The sequence below is a fragment of the Pan troglodytes genome, chromosome 6 (genome assembly GCF_028858775.2).
Source record: "Pan troglodytes isolate AG18354 chromosome 6, NHGRI_mPanTro3-v2.0_pri, whole genome shotgun sequence".
Classification (NCBI taxonomy): Eukaryota; Metazoa; Chordata; class Mammalia; order Primates; family Hominidae; genus Pan; species Pan troglodytes.
The window spans coordinates 34,788,505-34,812,892 of record NC_072404.2 but is presented as its reverse complement, the minus strand read 5'-3'; the positions used below and the strand labels follow the sequence as shown (position 1 = coordinate 34,812,892).

At 39.2% G+C, this 24,388-nt stretch overlaps 1 protein-coding gene and 1 long non-coding RNA gene across 10 annotated transcripts in view; one reads left to right on the top strand and one right to left on the bottom strand.

The window, feature by feature from the left end:
- Positions 1-18,110, top strand: part of CPVL (carboxypeptidase vitellogenic like) — a 202,534-nt gene extending 184,424 nt beyond the window's left edge. For all 9 annotated transcript variants that reach the window (XM_054687072.2, XM_016956801.3, XM_054687074.2 and 6 more), the window contains 1 exon segment: positions 17,859-18,110. In XM_054687072.2, coding sequence (XP_054543047.2) covers positions 17,859-17,969 — 111 coding nt within the window. In that variant the 3' untranslated portion in view covers positions 17,970-18,110.
- LOC129144539 (uncharacterized) overlaps positions 17,490-24,388 on the bottom strand; it is a 35,041-nt gene continuing 28,142 nt past the window's right edge. Inside the window, exon 2 of the long non-coding RNA XR_008548963.2 lies at positions 17,490-17,576. This is a non-coding gene — a long non-coding RNA (uncharacterized LOC129144539). The remainder of the gene's footprint in view (positions 17,577-24,388) is intronic.

Genomic DNA, 24,388 nt, shown 5'->3' with positions numbered 1-24,388 from the left:
CTGCTGAATGCACTCCCTGCAGTGGAGCAGCAAGTACATCCTTGAAGAGAGGTCCAGTGGGGTGCATCTCTATGTCTACCACAAAGGCCACCCAGATAATGTACTTGCTAGCTCTCATGGATTTGGGGGCAGGGAGTTGGGAGCAGCAGGAGCTGGTGGTTTGCCTAATATGGGAACTTGGTCTTTCTTTGTTTGCATGACATAAAATTTTGACTAAGCTCTCAGTGTAATTATGTCTTATATCTGCCTTATAAAGATGGATCAGGCCTTGGTTTTTAACTCATATCAAGATTCCAAGATAGGCAAGATGGATCTTTCAGGAAAAGGATTAAAGAATCATCAGAAAATATTTCCCTTTTTCAGTTATTTATCATGGAATAATAAATCACTCCAAAACTTAGTGGCTTCAAACAATTTATTATTTCTCACAAATATGTGGATTGAGTGAGCTCAGCTGGGTGGGTCTGATTCAGATGGGGTAGGCTGAGGTCACATGTGCAGCTGCATTCAGCTGGGAGTTTGGCTAAAGCTGGGACATCCAAGATGATCTCCTCTCCTCCAGTGCTCTCTCCATACCACCTCTAATCATGTAGTGTCCTGGCCTGGACTTTTCCACAATACAGCAGGCTGGTGTTCCAAATGGAAAAGCAGAAGATGCCAGTCCTTTTAAGGCCTGTACTCAAAAGTCCCAGAATATTATTTCCATTTCATTCTCTCCTGGTCAATGCAAAACACAGAGCAAAGCAGATTTCTTTTGGTGGGAAGAATGGCAAAGAATCTGGAGCCATTTTTAATCTCCTCCTTGCCCTAAACCAATGTGTCTCAACCTTTGCAGATACAGATTTCCACACCTGCTCTCTAGATATCCTGATTTTATTGGTCTGGGGTGGAACCTGGGCATTGGTATTGAAGCTTCAAAGAGGTTTCTAATATGTAGCCAGTTTGGGAACCCTAAACTATGATGTCTTTTGTCCCTCTATTGATAATGACATGGCTTCCATCTGGCAGGAACCCCCATGTGGCATATGTTTGGAGAAACTTTCATTCTGATTCCTGAAGTATGTTCTAAATCCATTTTTACTTACAAGCTAACCAGAAATTTGAGAACACAGTTTTACTCTTTACAAATCAGCCATTGACCTGAAGCATTGTGTCTGTCTTCCAGTCAGTAGTATCAACTGGTATGGCACTGGTTCTCTGAAATCATCAGCCAAAACCTTAAAATTGTAGACTTAACCTAAAATTGTAGACTTCAGTCCCTGCCATGCACTGCAGGTTTACAAATGGTCTTTGTTCTCTTTAATTATTGATAGATCACTGGCAATTTAGACTTGTAAGAAAACTCTTTTGTTTAAAAGCATTAGTTTCCTTTTCCCAGCAGTTTTGTGCTGTACTGAAACAACGTGGTCCTGGTGTGCAGTGCTCTTAGATAGTAGTGTGTCTGTGTTGCCTTTCAACAAAGAAAAAACTACCAAGCACTGTCTGCTTTAAACATCATCCAGAGTGATGGTTTGCAGCAAAGATGTCCACTAGCCACAGTGAATTTTTTTTCTGGATAATAGATTCATACAATTCCATGTCAAAGCAAAGAAAAAAAAAAGTGCCACATTTTAGACTGTGAAGTCTTATTATAAGTAAGCTCAGTATTTCCATTAGTTAGTCATTAGGTTATTTAATAAGGATTCTTAACCTGGAGTAAGGGTCTGTGGTTAGGATTCAAGGAGTTGTCAGTGAACTTGGAAGGGAAAAAACTGCATCTTTATTTTCTCTAACCTCTAACTGAAATAGCATTTCCTTTCATTATGAATTGTGAAATTTCACATTTCCTTCCATTATAAATGTAGGCAACAAATCACAGTGGCACAGCAGTACCTTTGACTTTTGTCACCAATAGAAAGCAGAGACATTCTCATACCAAATACCACATACACTGTTATAGATATGTTGAAAACCTTTTATCCTTATCACTAAAATTAAAATTATAGTAGTTTTCAGACCCTCTGGTTTCTCCTACTGAATGTGCTAATATACAAGTATGTATGTGCTATCTCACAGTTTTTTTTTTACTCTTTTGATGATTTCAGTGGAATGTTTCATTTGCAGTCCTAGCAAAGCCTAGGATTTGATTTTAATTCACTGTATATTATCTATGTATATGTGTGGATGCATATGCACTCTGTATTAGTTATGTATGTATTTATTTTAAGGCAGGGGCTTGACCTGTCACCTAGGCTGAAGTGCTGTGGCACCTCATGGCTCACTTTAGCCTTGAACTCCCAGGCTCAACAAATCCTCCCACCTCAGCATCCCAGGTATCTGGGACCATAGGCACATGATACCACACCTGACTAATTTTTGTATTTTCTTGTAGAGATGGGGTCTTGCCATGCTGTTCAGCCTGGTTTCAAACTCCTGAGCTCAAGTGATCCTCTTGCCTTGGCCTCCCAAAAATCCTAGGATTATAGGCATGAGCCGCCATGCCTAGCCAGCATGCATTTAGAAACATTATTGTGAGAAGGTAGTCCATAGGCTGCACCAGACAGTCATAGGAGACTGTAGCACAGAAACAGATTAAGAACCCATGCATTAGGCTATTTGAATTGTTGAAAATAATTTATAGATTCTCCCCAGCCCAAATCACCTATCACCTTTGGTGATACCAGACAGACTTTATGAGCTAAACTATCAAGTAGGCTTGAATTTTGTTTCTAGTTGATTACACTGGCAATTCTAACTACTTTTGTTACCATATTCAAGTGACATTATAGTATAGGGATTAAGAGAATGGATACTGTGTTAGACTTGGAATAGATCCCTGCTCTACCATGTACCAGCTGTATGACCTTGGGCAAGTTACTTAACCTCTCCAAGAACCCCCTCACCTGTGAAATGGGGATAATATTATCACCCACCACTCTCACAGGAGGGTTCATTATTAGGATGAATTGAGATAATGCTTTATAAATTACTTGACCCTCTCTCTACCTGGCACCTAATAAGCATAAAATAAATGTTGGTTTCTATTGCCATTAGGGAGCTCTCTTAGCATTAATCTATTTTCACAGGGCAAGAAGCTCTTGCTCTGTTCATAGAGTCCTTAAGAGACATTTTGTATTAAAGTTTCAGATGATGAAATGAGTTCAATATTGTCTGTCAGATAGGCCTGAAACTACCACAGCTGTATCCAGTTTTAACTTGACTTTAACAAAGAGACTGTCTTGTCAAAAGGTAGTAGTAGCAGAGAGGGATGGGGCAGTGTTGGACATTTTGCTATATGACAGCCTAATAGGAAATAAAAGTGGCTGAATTGAGTAATGAGTTGTTTCTAAAGCATTGAGTCCCTTCTAGTTTAACAATAATTTGAAACATCCCTGTTGACAACAAACGAGGCGCATCCAGCCTTTTTTTTTCTTTTTCTCCTGTTTGTACTGAGCTTCTAACATACGGAAGACAGGAAATATAGGAGCTTACATTTAGAGAGTAAAAAACTATCAAAACAAAACAAAACAAAAATTGGCAACTTATTGCTCTTCTGCTGTCCAGCATGGAGATGTGGGTATTTATTTTTGTTCCTAATATTTATTTTTTTATACAGCAACCAGAGTCCCAAGGTTTAGATTCTGGCACCGGCTCTGTCATCTTAGAGCTGCTTGCCAGAGGGGGACTTCCCACTTTTGACTTTGTTTCAGTTCAATTGCTTCTCCAGGCCTTCCCCACATACTGTTTTTCAGACATGGGGCCAATCTCATCATCTCTGTGTAGGGGAGAAGAAAAAAGCACAGCAGAGAACATGTTAAATTTCCTAAAGATTCATTTTTGCAAGGATGGCAGCATCAGCAGGTGGTTTTTCTTTTCTTCTTTTAAATTTAAAATTGAATACATACCAAAGAATATTTACAGTGCTGTCTAAGATAAAACAGTGATAAATGAACGCTTTGGTACTCACCAGCCGGTTTAAAAAATACAACATTGCCCTTCCTAATTACCCCTGGAGGTAGACTACTGTCCTGAATTTTGCTTTTACCATCCCCTTTCTTTTTTCTTTGTTAATAGTTTTACTGCAGACATACATATCCATATATAATACTTTACTTTTCATGTTTAATTTTATAGAAAAGGAATTATTCTGTATGTATTTTGCAAAAACATACTTTTGCTATTCAATGCTGTGAGATTCACCCATGTTGATATGCTCAATTGTGTCTAATTCTTTTTCATTGCTGCATAGTATTCCATCATATAAGTATTATTCACCCATTCCACTACCGATGGACATTTGGGTTGTTTTCAGTATTTTGCTTCTACAGATAGTGCTGCTATGGACATTTTTGCACATATCTCCTTGTGTCTGTGTCAGCCTCACTAGATAATGTCAAACTGTTTTCCAAATTGATTATTCTTGCCAGTAAAGTATAAGAGTTCTGATTATTCCATGATCTCAGCAAACACTTGGACTTGCCTCTAGTTCTTTCACCTGAGCTTGTTAAATTAAAGGAAGGCTTACTGTCCTTTCTCACATCTAAAAGTCGTGGTTTGTATTCTCTTTCCATAGCTGTCTCCTGCCTTTTTTTTTTTTTTTTGAATGCCATCAAATTGAAGGACTCTGGCATACACACACACAGCGAAGGCAGAGTGGACATTTCACATCCAAGTCCGGGTGGTTATGTAGGTTCATTTTTCTTCTGGGTGTCCTGTGCTGAGGTTGGCTAGCAAACTATCCAGCTCAAAAAAAAATCAGAAAGTTATTCCCTTAGCACCTTTTCAATTCAACTCTGCCAACAGTGGCTCAGTAAGAAGCAGCAAGTAAATAAAATCAACAGATTTCAGCTTATGCCTTGGGCTCGCCAGCAATCCCCAGACCACAGGGAGAAAATGAATCTTTTTCTCACAAAATTCCTCTCACTCCCATCACTTTTCCATTGAAACAACAAGGCAGAGAAGTTACTTTATTGACTTGCTTTCCTGTGAGTCTTACCAGAAAATGAAGAGTAATAGTAATTGGCAAATACTAGCCACCCAGTTCCTTAGCTAGCACTTCTCACATCTGCTTTATGATATCCTTGCTGGCCTGATTTTATTCATTTCCTAGTGCTTGGCATAGAAACCACAAGAACTAGCAAAAAAGAAAAACACTGCATTTATATAAACCAATAAAACTAGTGAGCATTTTGTGGACATTAAAAGAAACATGAGGGCTATCCCACATTATAAATTTCAAAATGCAAGTTTTTGCCTTGTGGTATTTTAAAAGTTATAAGATGCTATTCAGGAACATTCTGAATAACTGTTTTAAATTGTTGTTGTTTAAACTTTTTTTCCTTTTCCAATATCCCACTTGCCTAGTCTTAACTAGTCTCCTTCCTCACCAATCTGCCCTTCTGTGCTTTTTCCAAAATGCAAGTTTAACTGTGGTTGTTTTCCTTGTTTAAAACTACTCACTAACTCTGATACCTGCAGGATGAAGTCCTAACTCTGCCTGGATTAATGAAAAGATTTGATCTGGCCTCTGTTTCCTTTCCCAACCTTAACTCTTACCCTCTCCCTCCTTTGCAATTAAAATGTTGAAAAACAAAATACCATATCATCCCCCAAACATGCACCCAGAAATTCACATGGGATTCCCTCCTCTTGCCTTGTGAGGCCCTTTGTACTCCTCTGACACACCTGGAAAACTCCCATTTGCCTTTCATTCTTGGCAGTCTTGGTATGCTTGATCCTTCCCCACATTACCTCCTTCTTGGCAACTCTCTCCATCTACGTACATCTTCTATTGTATGTACTACACTGGGGTTTCACACTTCAACTCTTTAATTGCCTTCCTCCTCTACTCAATGCTGAGTTCCTTGAGGACAGGAATAATTTATTTTAAAAATATTCATTTATTTTTGTAGCATACCCCTTAGCACAGTTCGTGGCACTGAGTAAATGTTCAGTGAATTAAAATCAAATCGGCCTCCACCTCATTCCCATGCCCCTCTCCTTTGCCTCTGACTGTGTGTGTGTGTGTGTATGTTTTAATACTACATCTCTCAAGGAGTGTCATGATTGTTCACCAATTGTACACACCAAAGTGTCTTGGAGGAAACAGAGTAGACATGCTGAGATAATGAACAGTTCAAAACAATTCCCTTCAAACTAAAGACTACACTGTTTATGTCAGCTAAAGACTATTTCCTTTCTGCGTTGCATGGGAGAAAAAATGAGAAATATTCTGGGACACAAATTTATAAAAGGAGTTGTAGAAATTTCATGACCTCAGTGCTGACTAGAGCATCCTCTCCTTTAAAAATAATTGAATTCCTGGTTTTTGTTTTTTTCCCTTCTCTTAAAAACCACACAGCTTGCTTCCTGAAGACAAAGGAAATAATAAACAATAGCAACTCCCAATTTGACTCTGATGATTTGCCAAGAGTCTTCTTAGTTCATGTGGTTCTATTTCATTAGAGAGGACCGATTAGCATAAGAAGAATGCTTCTAAATTAAGCTACCCAAATATGCACTTAGTTAGTACTCTGGGAGCTAATTTATTGTATTATTTAAAATATAAATTGGCTAGCAAATCTATTTATTGAGGTATAACAGCTAGGCAACAATGCATAACTTTCTCTTGGCTGTTGAGTGGTTTTTAATCATCTATTGAAATTTAACAGAGAGCCATTTCATTAAATGGAAAGCGGATAAATACTGAGAAGTCTGTATTTTAGAGTATTATCCACACATGGAGAATGATATTTGAGGAACAAAGAGGGAATTGGGATTTGTTTTTTAAACAGTAACTTTTTGTTGTTTTAATTTGAAGTGTAACCAAAGACTCACAAAATCACTTGTGGGGATGTTAAACAAAGCAAGAAATAAACAAATAAGGCGGAAGATGGAGTAGGGTAGAGAAATAGAGGGATGGAAAAAATTGTGTTAAGATAGTGCTACGTTGTCAATTAGACTGATGCAGTATTTTTGCCTTGTACAGTTTTGGGGTTGGCAGTAAAAACTATGTACCTTGTTTTATTTTAACACATGGCATCATGAAAATATGCTATTTGGCATGCTCTGTATTCTAAATTCCCAGAACCTAGAGATATTTAGGGGTTCTGGGGTCCCCTTAGGCTGTGAGTCAAGAACATAGTTGAATCCAGATACCCTGTCCGGTCTGGAGTTCTCCTAAACAGATCAGCTCTGGAGCATCTCATGGTGCTCTGATATAAATGGAAGAGTCTTGTAGATGTTGTAGCATGGTCTTGAAATTCTATCATTGTCACTTATACTAGAACTCAGTGAGGGTAGGCAGAAATGGAAACAAGTGACAGGCCTTTCTCACCTTTCTGCAAATTTTTGAAATCTGGCTCATCTGATTTCCAGAGCCAAGGTTTCAAAGAAGTTTTAGACCTTGTAATTTACGATAGGTGGATGTTCCTTAGGTTCACGTTGGAAAGAAGAAGAATGTCAGAATGTTTCCTCTTTCCCCAGGACAGCCAAAATGTCAGAGAACCAGGAGTCTGAGGGTAAACTGAAGAGAGAGGGCACTGATTTGTAGTATTTGCCAATTTCCATAGTGTAAATACTCTCACGCAGCCAATTTCAAGCTACCAACTTCACACCACTAAACATGGAGTTGGGCAGCAATGTGCACAATTGGTTCTCCTGATCCAGTGAGGGAGTGCCCACACACTGCTGCTAGAACTATCTTGCATTGCTGTCTGCAGGAAGTAAATCTTTAGCAGGTTAGCCGGCTCTTGTTTCCATGGTACACAGAAGATGATGAGTCAGGATCTAAGTCCTTGCAGCACTCCTGGCGAGAGCATTTACTGCTATAACCTCTGCCCCTTCCTCCCCCACTCTTATTCTCTCTTCCAAAAGAAAACTACAAATGTAGATCATAAAGCTAGATATTGAGTAAGTATAAATAATGAACTGGATTGTGCTTTTTATCCTCTTGTGGATATCAAATATAAAAACTGGACAGGGAAGGAGAGAATGAGGATGGGAAATCTTGATAACTTTTTAATTGCATCAAATCCTGTGTGGTAAAGTGGGTTCCTAAAAGGGGAAAAAGAACAGTTTTTTGCCATTCTGCTACGACAAGTAAGGTCTTGCTTTCCTGGCATTTCTGTGTAGGAAGAAGAGGGTGTTTGGCATTGCATGTGGTGAAAGGGGAGAGAGGGTGGAGGGAAAGAATGGGATGGATCATGGCATTGGCAGGGATAAAACTCACTGTAGACACAGTTAAGTTGAGTGCAATGACAGAGGTTTGCTTTCACATTCAAGCTGCTTCATTAATGTCATTGGGGCCTTTTCCAAGGAAAGGGAGGATTCATAAAAGGGAAATCAAAGAAGCCTGGAAAAGAAACATTTCCCCTTCTGAAGACTGTATTATAATCCTTTTTTCTGAAAAAGTACAGTAATGAATGTTATATTTATTAGTGTTGTAATTTCTCCTCTTACTCCACTTCTTAAAGGGAAAAAAAAATTCTGTTTGTCATAAAAACTCTGATAATAGTAGTAGAGTGACCACTGGTTGAGTCCTTATTATCTTTGTAATACGCTGGCACATGGTACAAACTTAAGACGTAATTGTAATGGGCCAGGCGCGATGGGTAATCCCAGCACTTTGGGAGGCCGAGGCAGGAGGATCCCTTGAGCCCAGGAGTTTGAGACCAGCCTGGGGAACATGGTGAAACCCCGTTTCTACTGAAAATACAAAAAATTAGCCGGATGTAGTGGCGTATGCCTGTAGTCCCAGCTACTTGGGAGGCTGAGGCACAAGAATCACTTGAACTCAGCAAGCAGAGGCTGCAGGGAGCCAAGATCACATCACTGCACTCCAGCCTGGGCCACAGAGTGAGACCCTGTCTCAAAAAAAAAAAAAAGAAAAGAAAAGAAAAAAAAAAGACATATTTGTAGACCAGATGCCCTGCATCATTTTATAAGTATTGTCTCTGAATCCTTACAAAAAGTTAAATATTCATAGAGTAAGCAACCATTCCAGATTGTCTGACCCTTTTTTACTTTTAGCACTCAAAGCCCTATGTTCCCAGAAACCTCTTGGTCCTAGGCACAGTGCGACAAGTGGTCACCCAAATTCTTATCCCCATTTTACAAATGAGAAAATAGAGATAGTTAAGTCATTATGCCAAAGTCACAGAACTGGGCTCAAACCCAGAGCTGCCAAATCCCAAGTCCATGCTCTTAACCATCAGGCCAAATGGCTTCCTATTATCCTGTACTCTGCTTTTAGATTTTCATTAACTATACTGACCAAGGAAAGAGAAAGCCTCAACTTCAATAATTCATCCCAACCTTGCTGAAATTAACACAGAAATTCTTGGAGTTAATATAGAGAAAATTTTCCATGACTTTTTTTTTTTTAATAGACACGTTCAAAGCACGTCTAACTGATCTGGTGAAATAAGGCTAACAGATTTGACTGAAAGGTCTTCACCTCTCAGGTGTTCATTCTGTATCTCTCTAAAAGGAAGGAACGTATTATTGGATCACAGGATTTCTTCTCATTTGAGTACCCTGATTGTCAGAAGTCTGTTTCTCATATCATGCAGTAATGCCCCTTCCACTTACTCTCATCCTTTTATTCAATCTATTATTTGGAAGTCATACTGCCCTCCCCTTTTACCACTATTAACTTGATAATAATAGATTATTTTATCTATCCTTTATGTTTATGTAGAGATTATGACATATATCCTGATTTAAGAAAGTCAGCTTTGAGTCAATACATTTACCATTGTCCAGATATAAAAGTGTACCTTACAACAGGGGCCCCCAATCCCTCGGTCACAGACTGGTAACTGTTTGTGGCCTTTTAGGAAGCAGGCCACACAGCAGGAGGTGAGTGCAGGCAAGCATTACTGTCTGAGCTCCGCCTCCTGTCAAATCAGTGGCAGCATTAGATTCTTATAGGAGGGGAACCCTATTGTGAACTGCGCATGTGAGGGATCTAGTTGTGCGCTTCTCATGAGAATCTAATGCCTGATGATCTGAAGTGGAACAGTGTCATCCCCAAACCATCCCCCACTCCCCAACCCTGTGCATGGAAAAATCGTCTCCCACAAAATTGGTCCCTGGTGTCAAAAAGGTTGGGGACTGCTGCCTTACAACACTTTCACTCACTTTACACCCTTTTTGTGCAAGTACTGTCTTTTGAAAAACTTCTACATAGTTCAAACTCCAGAAGACATTATTAATTATTGATACTCCTTACTTGTGTTCACATATGTAAATTCTCAGTTGCTGTTCATTCTCCTCTGCATTTTCATGTTTCCATTACGGATAATTTTCCTTCTGTCTGAAGAACAGTCTTTCATACTTCTTTTAGTGCAGGTCTGCTGACAAAAACCTTTTCCAATTTTTTGTTTCCTTGAAAATATCTTTACAAGGTCTTCATTTCTATACAAGTTCTAGGTTGGCAGATATTTTATTTAAGAACTTTCAAGGTATTATTTCACTGTCTTCCAGCTTTCATTGTTTCTGTTGAATAGTCAGTTTTCTTGCTGCTTTGAAGGTACTGAAAGTACTGTTTCCTTTTCTGTGACAGCTTTTAAGATTTTCTCTGTCTTTGCTTTTAGCAAAATGCTATTCTGTGTGTGTGTGTGTGTGTGCACATACACATACTATAGTGTAATATACTATTATGTGTACTATGATGTGGTTAGTTTGCTTTGTGTTTATTCTATCTAGGATTCATAGAGCTTCTCAAAACTGGCTTGGTAACTTTTGTCAATTTTGGAAATTTTTCAGTCAGTATCTCTGAATGTTACTATTTGTTTCTTTTGCCCCATTTCTTCCTTATCATTTTATCCTAAAATTCCAGTTAAACATAAGTTAAATGTTGCATGGTTTCATGTCTTCTTCTTCTTTTTTTTTTTTTTTTTGAATTTTCATACCTTTATTCTCCATGCTTCAGTCTGGATATCCTCTACTGACCTAACTTCCAGTTCATACAGTGTTTCTTCTGCATGCCTAATCTATTGCTAAAACATCGATCGAGTTCTTAATTTCAATGAACAATGAATGAGTAACTTTTTAGTTAAAGAACTTCCATTTGATTCTCTTGTATATATTCTAATTATCTTGTGAATTATTTTTCTATACCTAACATCTTGCATATTTTGTTCACAGTTACTTTAAAATGTGTACCTGGTAACTCTAATATCTGGATCATTTGTGGTCTCTGTTATTTTTTTTCTCCTTAAATTTTAGTCATTGCTCTTGTTCTTTGTCATGCCTATTAAATTTTATTAAATGTTGAAGAAAATGTACAAAAAATATATGAAGAAAAATGTTATTTTTCTTCCAAAAGGATTTAATTTTTTCTAGAAGGCATACAGAGTAGAGGCATATCACCTTGATAAAGTTTGGGATTGAGATGATTGATTCAGTGCTTGATTTCAAGGTTTGTGAGGACTAACCTGTTTCTGGTTTCTTATTACTTCCAAGGCATTGTCTTTCACGGATCTGATGGAAAGCCTGCAGTGCTTACCAGTGCTGTCCCTCCTTGACAGGCTTGCAACTCCAATTTTTTGTTGTTGTTGTTGTTTCTTTTGGGGTTTTCTTTGTTTTTGTATTTTGGTCTCTCAAGCACCGTAAGACTAATGAGCTTTTCATTCTCTTATCTGCCGCTTTTGACTTGGCGTCTTGGTCAGAGAAGCTTAAAAATTGGTGAATTTCCCAAAGGGAAAAGCAGCACAAAATGTTAGGCTCACTTCCTTGTGATTCCCTTTTCTCTACGATCATGGCCTCTCTCAAGGCTTGGTTGCTCTCTGATACCTTTAAACAGCTTATTTTCTTTTTAATTCAGCTTCTGTTGTTTTCTGTGGAATAAGATTGGTTTGATACATGCTATTGTGTCACAGTCAGAAGTGGAAGTCCTAAATTACAAACAGTATTGTTGCAACTGATTAAGATGGTGTACATAGGAAGCCCCTTGGGGATGTTGTAAAGGAGCACCAAAAGTTTTAACTGCTCTAGAATATGTACCATTATGATGGCTACATGTGGGTCTCCTGAAGCACCTAGAAGCTCCTTTTCTCCTTCTATTCAATAACCATTTGCTACACCAGAGGTGTACAGTGGGAGACCTCAAGAATCGTTTCCCTGAGTGCTGTTGAAGCAACTCCCAGCCTTGATCTCTGCTGTTTTTTCATTCTTTCGAAAGTGACTTATTGCATTCTTTGTTAGGAAGTGTCTGCTAACAAGCTTTGGCTTGTTTTTTATTCTCGTTCCCAAGTACCTTTTCAATATATTTTTATTTGAATGCTATTTACGTTATTTCTACTTATAGTTAGTGTCTGAAAGCAAACTAAAAGATAAGATTTAGTAAATGTGGAATGGAATAAAAGTAGTGAAAAGAACTTACATGTAAATCAGAAACCACAACAAGCAGATTCTCTTGAGGGTATGCATCATTCTATACTGGAAAGCAGAAACAATAAACCAATCCTACATATTCTGCCTGCCAAACTTGCAGCTCCCATGTGGCTCTTTTCTCTTTCCTGGTGAGTAACACCACCTTTGCAAATCTGCCCATGTCAGAAGCCTGAAATGGGGAGGATTTGTTGGGGATGGGTAGAGAAAGTCTCACTTAACCTTTATATCGGATTAATCACTGATTTTATTGGTTCCATCTTACTACCCTCTTCTCCTTCCCCTTCTCCCCATCCCTCCCATGAGCCCACATCCTCTCACCTGATTTGGTAGTCTCCTAATTTGCCTCCTTGTACCAGTATGACTCCCTTCCAAATTAGCCTTCTCCTTAGACATTAAGTCATTTTTCTACAATGCAAACATAAGCATGTCACTACCCTACTTAAAACCCTCTAGGATATATCCAGAATAGGCAAGTCTATAGAGACAGAAAGCAGATTAATGGTTGCCAGGGGCTGATGGGGAGAGGGGGAGTGGGAAGTGATTACTGATGTATATGGGTTTCCTTTGGGGTGGTGAAAATATTCTGCAACAAGATAGTGTGAATATACTAAATGCTACCGAATCATACGCTTTAAAATGGTTAAAGTGGTAATTTTATGTTAAGTGTATTTTACCACAATTGCTTTTAAAGCCCGATAGGATAAGGTCCACTCATCCCAGCATGTCACTTGGGGCATCACATGGTCCCACTAGCGTTTGCCTGTTCATCTGTCTCTTCTGTTTCCCTCTATTCCTGCATGAATGGGACGACATACAGACTGCTGCATGCGCCCGCAGCTTCACGGCCCCTGCATTTCCACGCAGAATTTCCTTTGTCTGCGGTGATCCCTCTGCTGCACGTGCCCACAGTTTCATGCCCCTGCATTTCCATGCCTCCTGCATTTCCACGCCTCCTGCATTTCCACACACAGTTTCCTCTGTCTGCGGTGATCCCTCCACCCCCACCCCACCCACCCACCACTCTCCGTCCAGTGATCTCCTTCAAGACCCCCAAGAAGCTTCCCCTGACACATCTACATCAACAAGCCCACTGTGAACTTCCCTCTCTTTTCTGTCATCTAAACAGGCACAACTGGGAAACCTTTACTGGCAGGTCTTTGTTTCTAGTTCCAGGGAGAATTATATCGTTTTCTAAAAAATAAAGTGGAATGAAGCTTTAAAGTGTTTGTGTAACCCTGTTGAAATTCATGACACATTTGTGACCCCCTGGAACATCTGGAACACATGAAGTTAGAGGCTGCAGCTCTAGTGTGGAGGCACCCAAAATAGACAGTTCTATTCAGGGAGCCCTGAGATTAATCTTGTCACATTTAAATACGTAATTACAGCCCCGACACATTTTGTTACTCACCTCTAAAGGCTGCCAAGTGGTCTGTTATCTTTGATTTGTGAATGGTGAGTGGCTTGACTATAAACAACAGAGTGGTTTATTTTTCCACACTCAAAAATATATTTATTTTTGAAGTTAATATCAGTAAAATGCTGTTTGTGAATCTGCTTAAGAATATGCTTTGTTTGGGAATTTTGTGGCATGTGAAACAACTTTGTCCCTTAACAAGCTTTCTTTTCCCCCAATATTAATGACACAATTTACAATGCCATTAGGGTCATTACACATGGCAGCTCAGAAATTGGACCAGGGTCAGGTAGGTCACTGAGAGGAGGAAGAGTAAGAACACCTGACCCCTTCAGCTCTCCTTCACCACTTGATAATCATGGACAGGGAAGGTGTGTGTGAGTGCGCATGTGCGTGAGTAAATACCAGGAGAGCGGATACCCAGGAAGTGAGGTCATGAGTAGGTATTAAACAAATTTCTACTTGTATTCATGAGTAGGTGTTAATCAAATTACCTTGATGTAAACAGAGAATTCCCTGGTTTGCCACAGAGTAGAAAAAAATTCTCAACAGTGGTTTTCAACAAGCAGTTGGAACAACAGCATCAGCATTGCTTTGGAATTGTTAGATATGCAAATTCTTAGGCCCTGCCCTGGACCTTCAGAATTGGAAAGTCTGGAGGTGATGCCTCACGATCTCTTTTAATGAGCTCAGGTATTTTTATGCACGTTCAAATTTGAGAGTCATTGTTTTGTTTTTTTGTTTGTTTTTGAGGTGGAGTCTCACTCTGTCGCCCAGGCTGGAGTGCAGTGGTGCCATCTTAGCTCACTGCAACCTCTGCCTCCCAGGTTCAAGTGATTCTCCTGCTTCAGCCTCCCCAGTAGTTGGGATTACAGGCGTGCATCACCATGCTTGGCTAATTTTTTTTTTTTTTAATTTTTAGTAGAGACAGGGTTTCGCCATGTTGGCCAGGCTCTTTCAAACTCCTGACCTCAAATGATCCGCCCACCTCAGCCTCCCAAAGTGTTGGGATTACAGGCATGAGCCACTGCACCCAGCCAAGAACCATTGTTTTAAACAACCTTTTTAAACCAAGGTTTTTTATGAAAATGTAGGAACACCATGTTCTAGGGTAGTTTAGGTTCATATAAGCATATATACATATATATTCATTTATATTTAGAGATGGGATCTCCTTTTGTTGCCCAGGCTGGAGTGCAGTGGCTCCATCAGCTCACTGTAGCCTCAAACTCCTGCACTCAAGCGATCCTCCTGATCTCAAGCAATCCTCCTGATACAGACATTTTGATTCTGGATTTTCAATATAGATAAGTGTTGGAAGAATAATGAAGATGACCAGTATTTACTGAAGACCATCCCAGGCCGGGCACTGTGCTAAGTATTCCAGGGACATTATTCCACTAACTCCTCACACAACTCCCAACTACCCCACGAGGTAATACTTGTTTCCCAATTGTAAAGTAAAGGAACCTGAGGCTCAGTGAGGTTAAGTTCCTTGCCCAAGGTCACACAACGTGCAGTGCCTCTTGCCATGCTCCTGCACTCTGACTTCTGAGCCCAGGCTGTGAAGCACTGTGCTATCCTTTGTTTATCCTTTGTTAGCTGCAGCACTGGTTCTGGGGGCAGGATGACCTTTAGCTCTTGGGTATTCAATTTATTGCTGTTCCGGGCCATTGCTGCCAAACTCATTTCCAGTTGAAGCAGCTGGGTTTTGTCACACATATGACTTTGTTAAGTGTCCTCAGCTGAGCTGAAGCTGCACAGAAATCACTCATCAGATTCCTGCCAGGGCCAAAGATACGGATGAAAATCTGCAGGAAGAAATGTCTAGCCTGGGATTGTGGGGCGGCAAAAGTTTCCCTCTGGAGTCCTATGAAGGGGTTCTTGTCACACATGTTTACTTTCAGATTGTGATAAAAAGTGGGCATGCTGGGTTTCCAGTTGCAAGCTTCTACACAAATGGTAGATGGGTTTCACAGTCATTGCAGTGAGGCACAAATGACCATTGATCAACTGCAGCAAAACACAAAAGTTTCACATTTGCATGTGAAGGAGTTAAGTCTGGTCCCACATCTGCAAATGGGATCTGCCTCCCTCACTGTAATATGTGAAATACAAAAATACAGAAAATTATGTTTATATCTGCAATATTTTTTTTCATCAATAAACCTCAGAGGCCTATTGAGAGGTGAATAAAAATGTTCCGTGACTAAGCTGCAAATTTCAGTTCAAAGATAAGGAATGATTGAGTAGAGGGTTTGATTAAAAACACCACACCGGTGTTTGCATTAGAAGTCAGGGTTCTAGCTAATTATCTCACTTAACAATTGTGTGACTTGGACAAGCCACTGAATAATTCCAAATAGCTCAGTCATCTCAATGCTCATGTGAATGGTGCTCCCTGTAGTTGTTCAGTGCACAGCTTGTATAGCTGCGAGCTGCAAGGTAAATATCATCTAATAGTGTTAATCCTACTTACTGCACGTCAAGGTTGTAAGATGGAGGGTGTTGGGATATAGGGGCAGATTTTCAATATAATAAATGTACTATCCAAATATACTTTTTCTGCCTCAGTTTCCTTCAGATTGAGACAAGTAGAAGAACCCAGCCTCTTAGGAAGGGCCTTGTGAAAGTGACCTTTAATTGCTGATCGTGATTCTGCAGCTAGAAGTTACTGAAAGTGATGTCCTTTTTGCATACGTTTATTCACTTCATGCACTGGTACCTCCTGTCCATTCTCCACATATGGAACAAGACATCTCAGGCCAGGCTGACCTCTCCTGCATGTAACTTCCCAACACTCAGTGTCAGTCCTTGCCCTTTTGGCATTGAATCATGACAGCTTCCCGTTTCCCTCTACTTGGAATATTAGCTGACGCTAGAGGCTTAACGAGTACAGAGACCAGTCCCCTTTTGTTGATTTGATCTCATCATTAGAGATGTTTTAGGAATGCTTTATATCACCCAACAAGGGCTTGGGTTACGTAGGTGTATGCATTTGTCAGAACTGGTGAGTCTACACTTAAGACTAGCGCATTTCATTGTATCTTAACTTGACTCAAAAGAAGAAAATCTGTAAACACATATTGAACTCTGACGAATAATGTGATGCTGAAGTGTGTGGGGGAAGTGCACTACATGCCCATTTTACTTTGAGATGTGTCAAAAATATAAGATGGATTAGTGGATGGGTGTGGGATGCATAGAGGCACCCTTATGTGAGAAAGCAAGTAAAGTGAAAGTTCATGACTCAAAATCGTCACTATATGAATTGTTTTCGAATTTGCTATGTTTTAAAATGTTTTATAATCCAATATTAGAAAAAAAAAGAATGTTCTAACTCTATGCTGCTCAAAACATGACTTTCTTTTATTTCAAGTGTCAAGTTTTTTGTTTTGTTTTTTTTTTTTTTTTTTAAGAGATGGGGTCTCATTCTGTCACCCAGGCTGGAGTGCAGTGCATGTGGCATGATCCTAGCTCACTGCAGACTCCAACTCCTGGGTTCAGGTCATCTTCCTGCCTCAGTCAAGGATGTTTTTGGTTTTTTAATTTTTTTGAGAACCAAAATTTCCCCTTCATTACTGATAAAGGCTAAAATGGAAGGTATGGCTCAGTGTGAGGGACAATTGGGCTGGCTAACTGAAGGGTGGAATTAAGTAGACAATCCACCCCATTGCAGGCAGACCTGACATACCCCAGAAGTAGTGGGCTGGAGGTGGGCCTCACCAGGTAGCACTTGCAGTGCAGCATTCTCAACTGCGGGGAGCAGGCAGATCACTCTCTAGAGGAAAAAGACAAGGAATAATTTTCAATTTTTACACTCATGAGAAAAGAATACAACTTTGCGTAAAATTAACTAAGCTTTAAAACTTTTCTACCTTAACATGCCTGTTACTAAAGCCATCAACAGCCAGATAGGCAGCTTGTCCAAAGGCATGCATTGGGAGAATATGTTCTGTATTTCATGTGAGTTTTAAATAGAGTTTAATCTGAATGAAAACTTTCCATGTATTTAGAATATCCATTTCTCTAAATTTCCGTTCTTTTACTTTTTCTTTTTAAGGTAATTATTCGAGGTGGAGGACATATTTTACCCTATGACCAGCCTCTGAGAGCTTTTGACATGATTAATCGATTCATTTATGGAAAAGGATGGGATCCTTATGTTGGATAAACTACCTTCCCAAAAGAGAACATCAGAGGTTTTCATTGCTGAAAAGAAAATCGTAAAAACAGAAAATGTCGTAGGAATAAAAAAATTATCTTTTCATATCTGCAAGATTTTTTTCATCAATAAAAATTATCCTTGAAACAAGTGATCTTTTGTTTTTGGGGGGAGATGTTTATTACAAAATTAACATGAGTACGTGAGTAAGAATTACATTATTTAACTTAAAGGATGAAAGGTATGGATGATGTGACACTGAGACAAGATGTATAAATGAAATTTTAGGGTCTTGAATAGGAATTTTTAATTTCTTCTAAGAGTAAGTGAAAAGTGCAGTTATAACAAACAAAGCTGTAACATCTTTTTCTGCCAATAACAGAAGTTTGGCATGCCATGAAGGTGTTTGTTTGGAAATATTACTGGATAAGAATAGCTCAATTATCCCAAATAAATGGATGAAGCTATAATAGTTTTGGGGAAAAGATTCTCAAATGTATAAAGTCTTAGAACAAAAGAATTCTTTGAAATAAAAATATTATATATAAAAGTAATGATGAATCACTTCTTGATAAGCAGATGCTCTTATGCAGAGAACAAACTTAATCTTTGCCTTTTCATTTTCTTTTTCCTTCTTTGAGTTTGAGGTGTACACACTTCTGAAAGAGCCTGCAGGCTACATTAGTTATAAGAGCCATTTTAGTTTGGGCTTCAAATTCTCTACTTCTTTTCCCCAAATAAAGAACAACCTAATTTTGTATCATTGTTAGAATATCAAAAAAATTAAGATAAGCTGGCATCAATATATACATTTATAAATATACATTCATTAGCAGTTTTCTAACTAAAATGTCACATCCTGGCACATCTTTTCGATTTATGCATCATGTGCTCACATCTCTGAAATTCTACAAGACGTGTGGATTTTTCCACATCACTTCCTTCTCATATTACCCATCTATGAACTGGCTCACTGGAGAATTAAATTTAAAAAGTCAAAGCCTGTTCTTGCGGCAAATAGTTTATGGAGTTTATTCTTTTAATTTCTCATTTTGTGCCTGATTACGTTCAGGTTTGTGATCTTCCTTTTTAAATTGTTCATTGTACCCATGACCTAGAAGTCATTAAATCAAATATTCTGATCAAAAGCAGATTTTAATTATTGCAGAGAATAAACTGGGACAGGGTAGGACGCAAGAAGTTTTTCATGTAGCCCCATCTGCAAGTTAAATTAGCTGTATTTAGTCTCATAACTATGTACTGGAAAGGGCACTGACTGGCTGGGAGACCTGGGTTTAGTTTCATATGGATCACACATGCACTGGACGTTTTAGGAGAAGTCACTTCACCATACCAGCCTCCCAAAAACTCAAGGAAGGTAGCCAGAAGAGGAGACTTCTGAGGTTCTTTTGGGTTCACATGTCACTAGAGTAGTACCTATGTACAAGGGTACTATGAGATGATCCAGTTTATCCTCATTATTTCAAGAATTCCATGTTTGCAAATGGAGTCTACTTGCTAAAAAATGTATTTGTAACCCCAGTATCAATACACTTGCTCTTTTGAGGTCATGTACAGAGTGGCAAAAAAATTCAGTTGCCCAACATATACATTCCCAGCTGGGGTCAAAGAAGGAGATGCTCTGCCTTCTTGTTTCAGCTTTCATACTGTAAAAAATCGTCTTTTTTTTTTTTCTTATTAAGACGGAGTCTCGCTCTGTTGCCCGGGCTGGAGTGCAGTGGTGTGATCTCGGCTCACGGCAACCTCTGCTTCCCGGATTCAAGCAATTCTCTTGCCTCAGCCTCGCAAGTAGCTGGGATTACAGGTGCGCACCACCAAGCCCAGCTAATTTTTATATTTTTGTAGAGATGGGGTTTTGCCATGTTGGTCAAGCTGGTCTTGAACTCCTGATCTCAGGTGATACTCCCACCTTGGCCTCCCAAAGTGCTGGGATTACAGGTGTGAACCACCGCACCCAGCCCAATTGTCCTTTTCTAAGTCTGTTTAGTGCCACATTTTTTTCGCATTTTTGTGCTTTTTTTGTGGCTGATTTTGCTTTTTAAAATGGCCTCAAGCACGGTGCTGAAGTACTGACTAGTGTGCAAGAAGACTGTGAAGCGACTTACAGAGAAAATACTAGCAGGTGTTTTGTTTTTTTCAGGCATGAGTTAAAGTGCTGTTGGCCCTGAGTTCCACGTTAATGAATCAACATTTTAAAGGTGACTAAGAAACACACTTAAGGTTATGTATTGATCAGGTGACAAGAATGTTGTGACCCACAAGCTTGAAGGAACCTAAACCTGTATTTGCCTTAGAAGCAATGGTTCAGAATTTGCTAATTCTGTCTGCATAGATGTTATAGAACATAGCTACAGTGGATAAAGAGAATTGATATCTTTCCAGAGCACTTAGCATAGGGAATAGCACAGGATAATAGCTCAATACATGGAAATTGTAGATGTTTTCATTTTTATCATCACCCTGACCCAGGTACTAGGCCAGTGGGGAGCGCTGAGGTGGCGGTGGGGGCAGAAGTTGACAGACTTTCCAGGGGCAACCCTAGCCAACTCATTTGAGGATACAGTTCTATGAAGATGGAATCTGGCAAGTATTTTACTTTAGAAGAAGAAAGGAAAAGATTGAATCTGGCAAGTATTTTACTTTAGAAGAAAGGGAAACTAAAGAAAAACTAGTTTTTGGATTTAATTGTAGAGAGTCCTTTGTGTAGAGACTCTCCAAGTACAGTGCATGCCCTCCATAGATGTTCAAGACAATCCGTTACAGTCCAAGGAGAAAATACTAGAATGTCTGTCTATATTTGCTTCCTTTCAAAATGAGAACACAATTAGGCTTTCCTAGTATGTAATGCTGGATTCTCATGATGCCCTCCCTCAGTTCAGACATGAGACAGTCAGATGTCTTATGTGACTGCAATTGCTGTAGGTAGACAACATCTGCAAAGAGGAAGAGGCACATGGAGGAGGTCCACCGAAGCATCTTCTCACGGCCCTGCGTCTAGTAGCGTATTGCCAATAATTGCAACTGACATTCATATAGGATGTTATCAATATGATTAGTTTCATAAAAACAAAGCCTTTCAAAGAGTAGGATGATTATAACACTGCAATTTGATGGCCAATGGTCCAGGGGGACTCCTGTACCACACTGCTTATCTCATGGTAGTGCATTTACAGGAGTTGTGGAACCTGAGGTTGAGTCCTGGATCCCTTCTTTGACAAAAAGACAAGCACTGCAGACGTGCTGTCATGGCAAGTGGCGATTGTTAGTATGTCGCCTAGCAGATACGTTTTTTAAAGTAAACACACAATCCATCTTTTCAAGGTAGAAGTGATATTTTCACTTAGTGAAATTAATTAGTGAGAAAGTTAACTTCTTCTCAAAAGAAATTGAATCGATGGCAAGAGCCTTTTGAAAACAGATGTTTGGAAATGTTCCCATCTTACTATATGCACATTACAAAAACAAAACTAAAAAACCCTTAAAAGCAAAGAAAATTTCAACAATTGTCTTTGTGTAATAGATGAGACTGAAAAATGAGTTTTGGAAATTAGTGAAGCTCATCTGATGAGGCATTTCTTCTATTGGACCTACATACCTCTGTTAAGTGTCTTTTTCAGCTCTGATGGACTTTGAAACCAAGCATTAAAATAAACTGTATGTATAGCCAGATGTATGAACGACTATATCACAAAAGGGTAACCCAAGACTTTTTGAAAATGACAAGGCATATTCAACACATTGGTCCTATCGAAGATATTAACAGTAATATTTTAGAAAGCATTTTTTACCATTAAAAATCAAATACAATTTTTAAAAATTAAGTATTTAAAATTTATCTTTATCCTTTTGCAGTTTCCACTTTGATTAAAATTTCGTAATGTAAATATTGTTAGTACAGTAGTGGCATGATTACTTTATAAATGAAATAATTTTATATATGATATATTTATAATATAACATAATATATAATATATAAATCTAATTCTTAGAATTATATATTATATGTTATATAATTATTATATATAATTATATAACATTTATAATGTATAAATATATAATTTTTATATATCTATAAATAAATACATAACAATATATTTATAATCTATTATATATTATATATATAAAGTATAATCATGCCACTGCTGTATTAATATTTACATTATGAAATTTTAATCAAAGTGGAATATATTATATATTAAATATATATTATATATACGTATCTTCAGTAATTTTTTAATGATAAAGTTGACAGCAAAAAGATTTGGAGACCACTGTTTGAGATGACAGAAAGTCTAAAAGTAGCCTTAAACTTTGTTCCAATTTCGTTATGTTATTAAATTAAAAAACGCAAGGCATCTAACAATATATGATGCTTTCTTTTATATGAAAGAAAGAAAAGGAAGACACGCACATGCACACACACCCCTGAGTTTCCACAGCTAATGGCAGAGCCCATCAGGAATCAAAGTGGGTCTCTGTTCAACCCCATCCTCTTCCCATCAGGCACCCTGCTCCAGATCCCTCAGCTCTTCTCGCCTATCAGTGGGTAGGCGTTAGGGTCTGTACTGCCATTATTAATGGGCTTTACTTTGAAAGTGGTGTAAACCAGACCCTTGGAAACTTTTTGATGCAGTATCCGCTCTGGAGACCCAAGAGGGGCTAAAGTAAATTTGAATTGTGATTCTCTGGAAAGTACTAAGAGCTTTGATTTAATTATTGATTGATGTGAAGTTCCCAAGTTATCTTTTCTAATGCCACCAAAAATATGACAGGTAAGACCAGAAACCAAGGGCTAAGATCTTGTGGTGAGCTGCTTGACTTAAACTCTGATTTCCTGAGGAAAGTCTGGCGTTCCCTTTGTTTCTTCTTGTGAATAACAGCACCCCCTGCCCCGCCAACTCTTACTGCTAATGATATATGGGCCTGGGCTGTGTCCACTTTGTGCCATGTAAGCCTCTGGCGCTAAGCTCAGAAACCATTTCATTCTCTATGCTGGGCCCCTGAGGGGTTGACCTCTGGTGGTCAGGGCCAGCTGCAGAGATGACTGGGAGTCGCCTGTTCAACTCCACCATCACACAGGAAGTGTGTGCCCTGGGGTGAAATATAGCTACCTGCACAGATGTGTTTACTTTTTCTTGCATATTGTAGCAGTTATTAAAATTCTGAAGATTTAAAAAACATTCAGAAAACCAACCTGAAAGGGATTGATTTTGTTGCCCCTAAGACACCGAGCCTAGGAATTAAAAGCAGACTGCTGTGATTTATATCTGCTCAAACCCAAGAAAAGACATCTGCTCAATCATTTTTAAGGGATTTTTGGCAACTTCAGGAGTATGACGCGGGCCGTCTGCATTCCCCTGGGTGCTGTGTGTGTCAGGACAGCAAGCCAGGGCTGCGGCTGCTGCTCACACAGATTCACAAGGAACTTCACTGCGTCTAGCCAGGTCTTTTGGGCAAATGTTAATCTTTTTCTTAAATCTTTAATTTTCAAATTGCAGAAGAAAGAGCTGTTCATTGCAAAAAACTCAAACGTAAAAGCTTCCTCTCACCAATCCCACACCACAGCCAGTGGCAGCCACTGAACACTCATCTCATGCTGAGGAGGGAGGGTGGGCCACCTTGAACTCAGTGTCATCAGGACTGCACCCAATGGGGGACAGACAATTGCCCACCACCAAACAAAACAAAACAAAACAAACCCAGGGCATTGTCACTAGAAGAAAGGGAGCCTGGATGTTGCGCAGCCAGGAGCCAGAAAACATCCACCATATGCAGATATTAAAGCTCAGTAAAAACATTAAAGCCAGTCTCTACATTTTGACATGCAGTGGGAATACACACTGGTAATTTCCCTAATTTCCCAATGAATGTTCACAATCAAAATTCACATGTACACCTAGTAATGTTTGATGATACTTTAAATTTTCATACATGAGTCAAAGGGAGCAAAAGAAGTGCCTGAGAGACCTGCGAGTACACGGGGATGTTGTGTGATAAGAATAGGAAAATCTAGACACTCAGCACCAGGAACAGAAATTGCCCCAGACTCCTGGCTCAGTCACGCTTCCATCTTACAGCAGGATGTGCCATGTTAATCTTCTTGAAGACGTGCTCTGGGTGCTGAAGATATGAGGACAAATCTATGCTCTGCCGATGAGGTGCTCTAAATGGGGACAGATGCTTATGAAGGGAAGGCTGGTGACCACTGCATAAATAATCCCAGTGTGCCACCTACTTTAATAGATGAAGGTCCGAAGTGCTTTGAGAACAGAGGACAGAGGATGACTAATTACTCCAAACCAAGGAGTGGGGGTGAGACTGGAGACCTTCCAGGGGAAGAGAGTATCACTGGTACAGGCCTGGGCATCAGCATTACTGTGCTGGAGCCTGCTAAGCCTCCAAACACA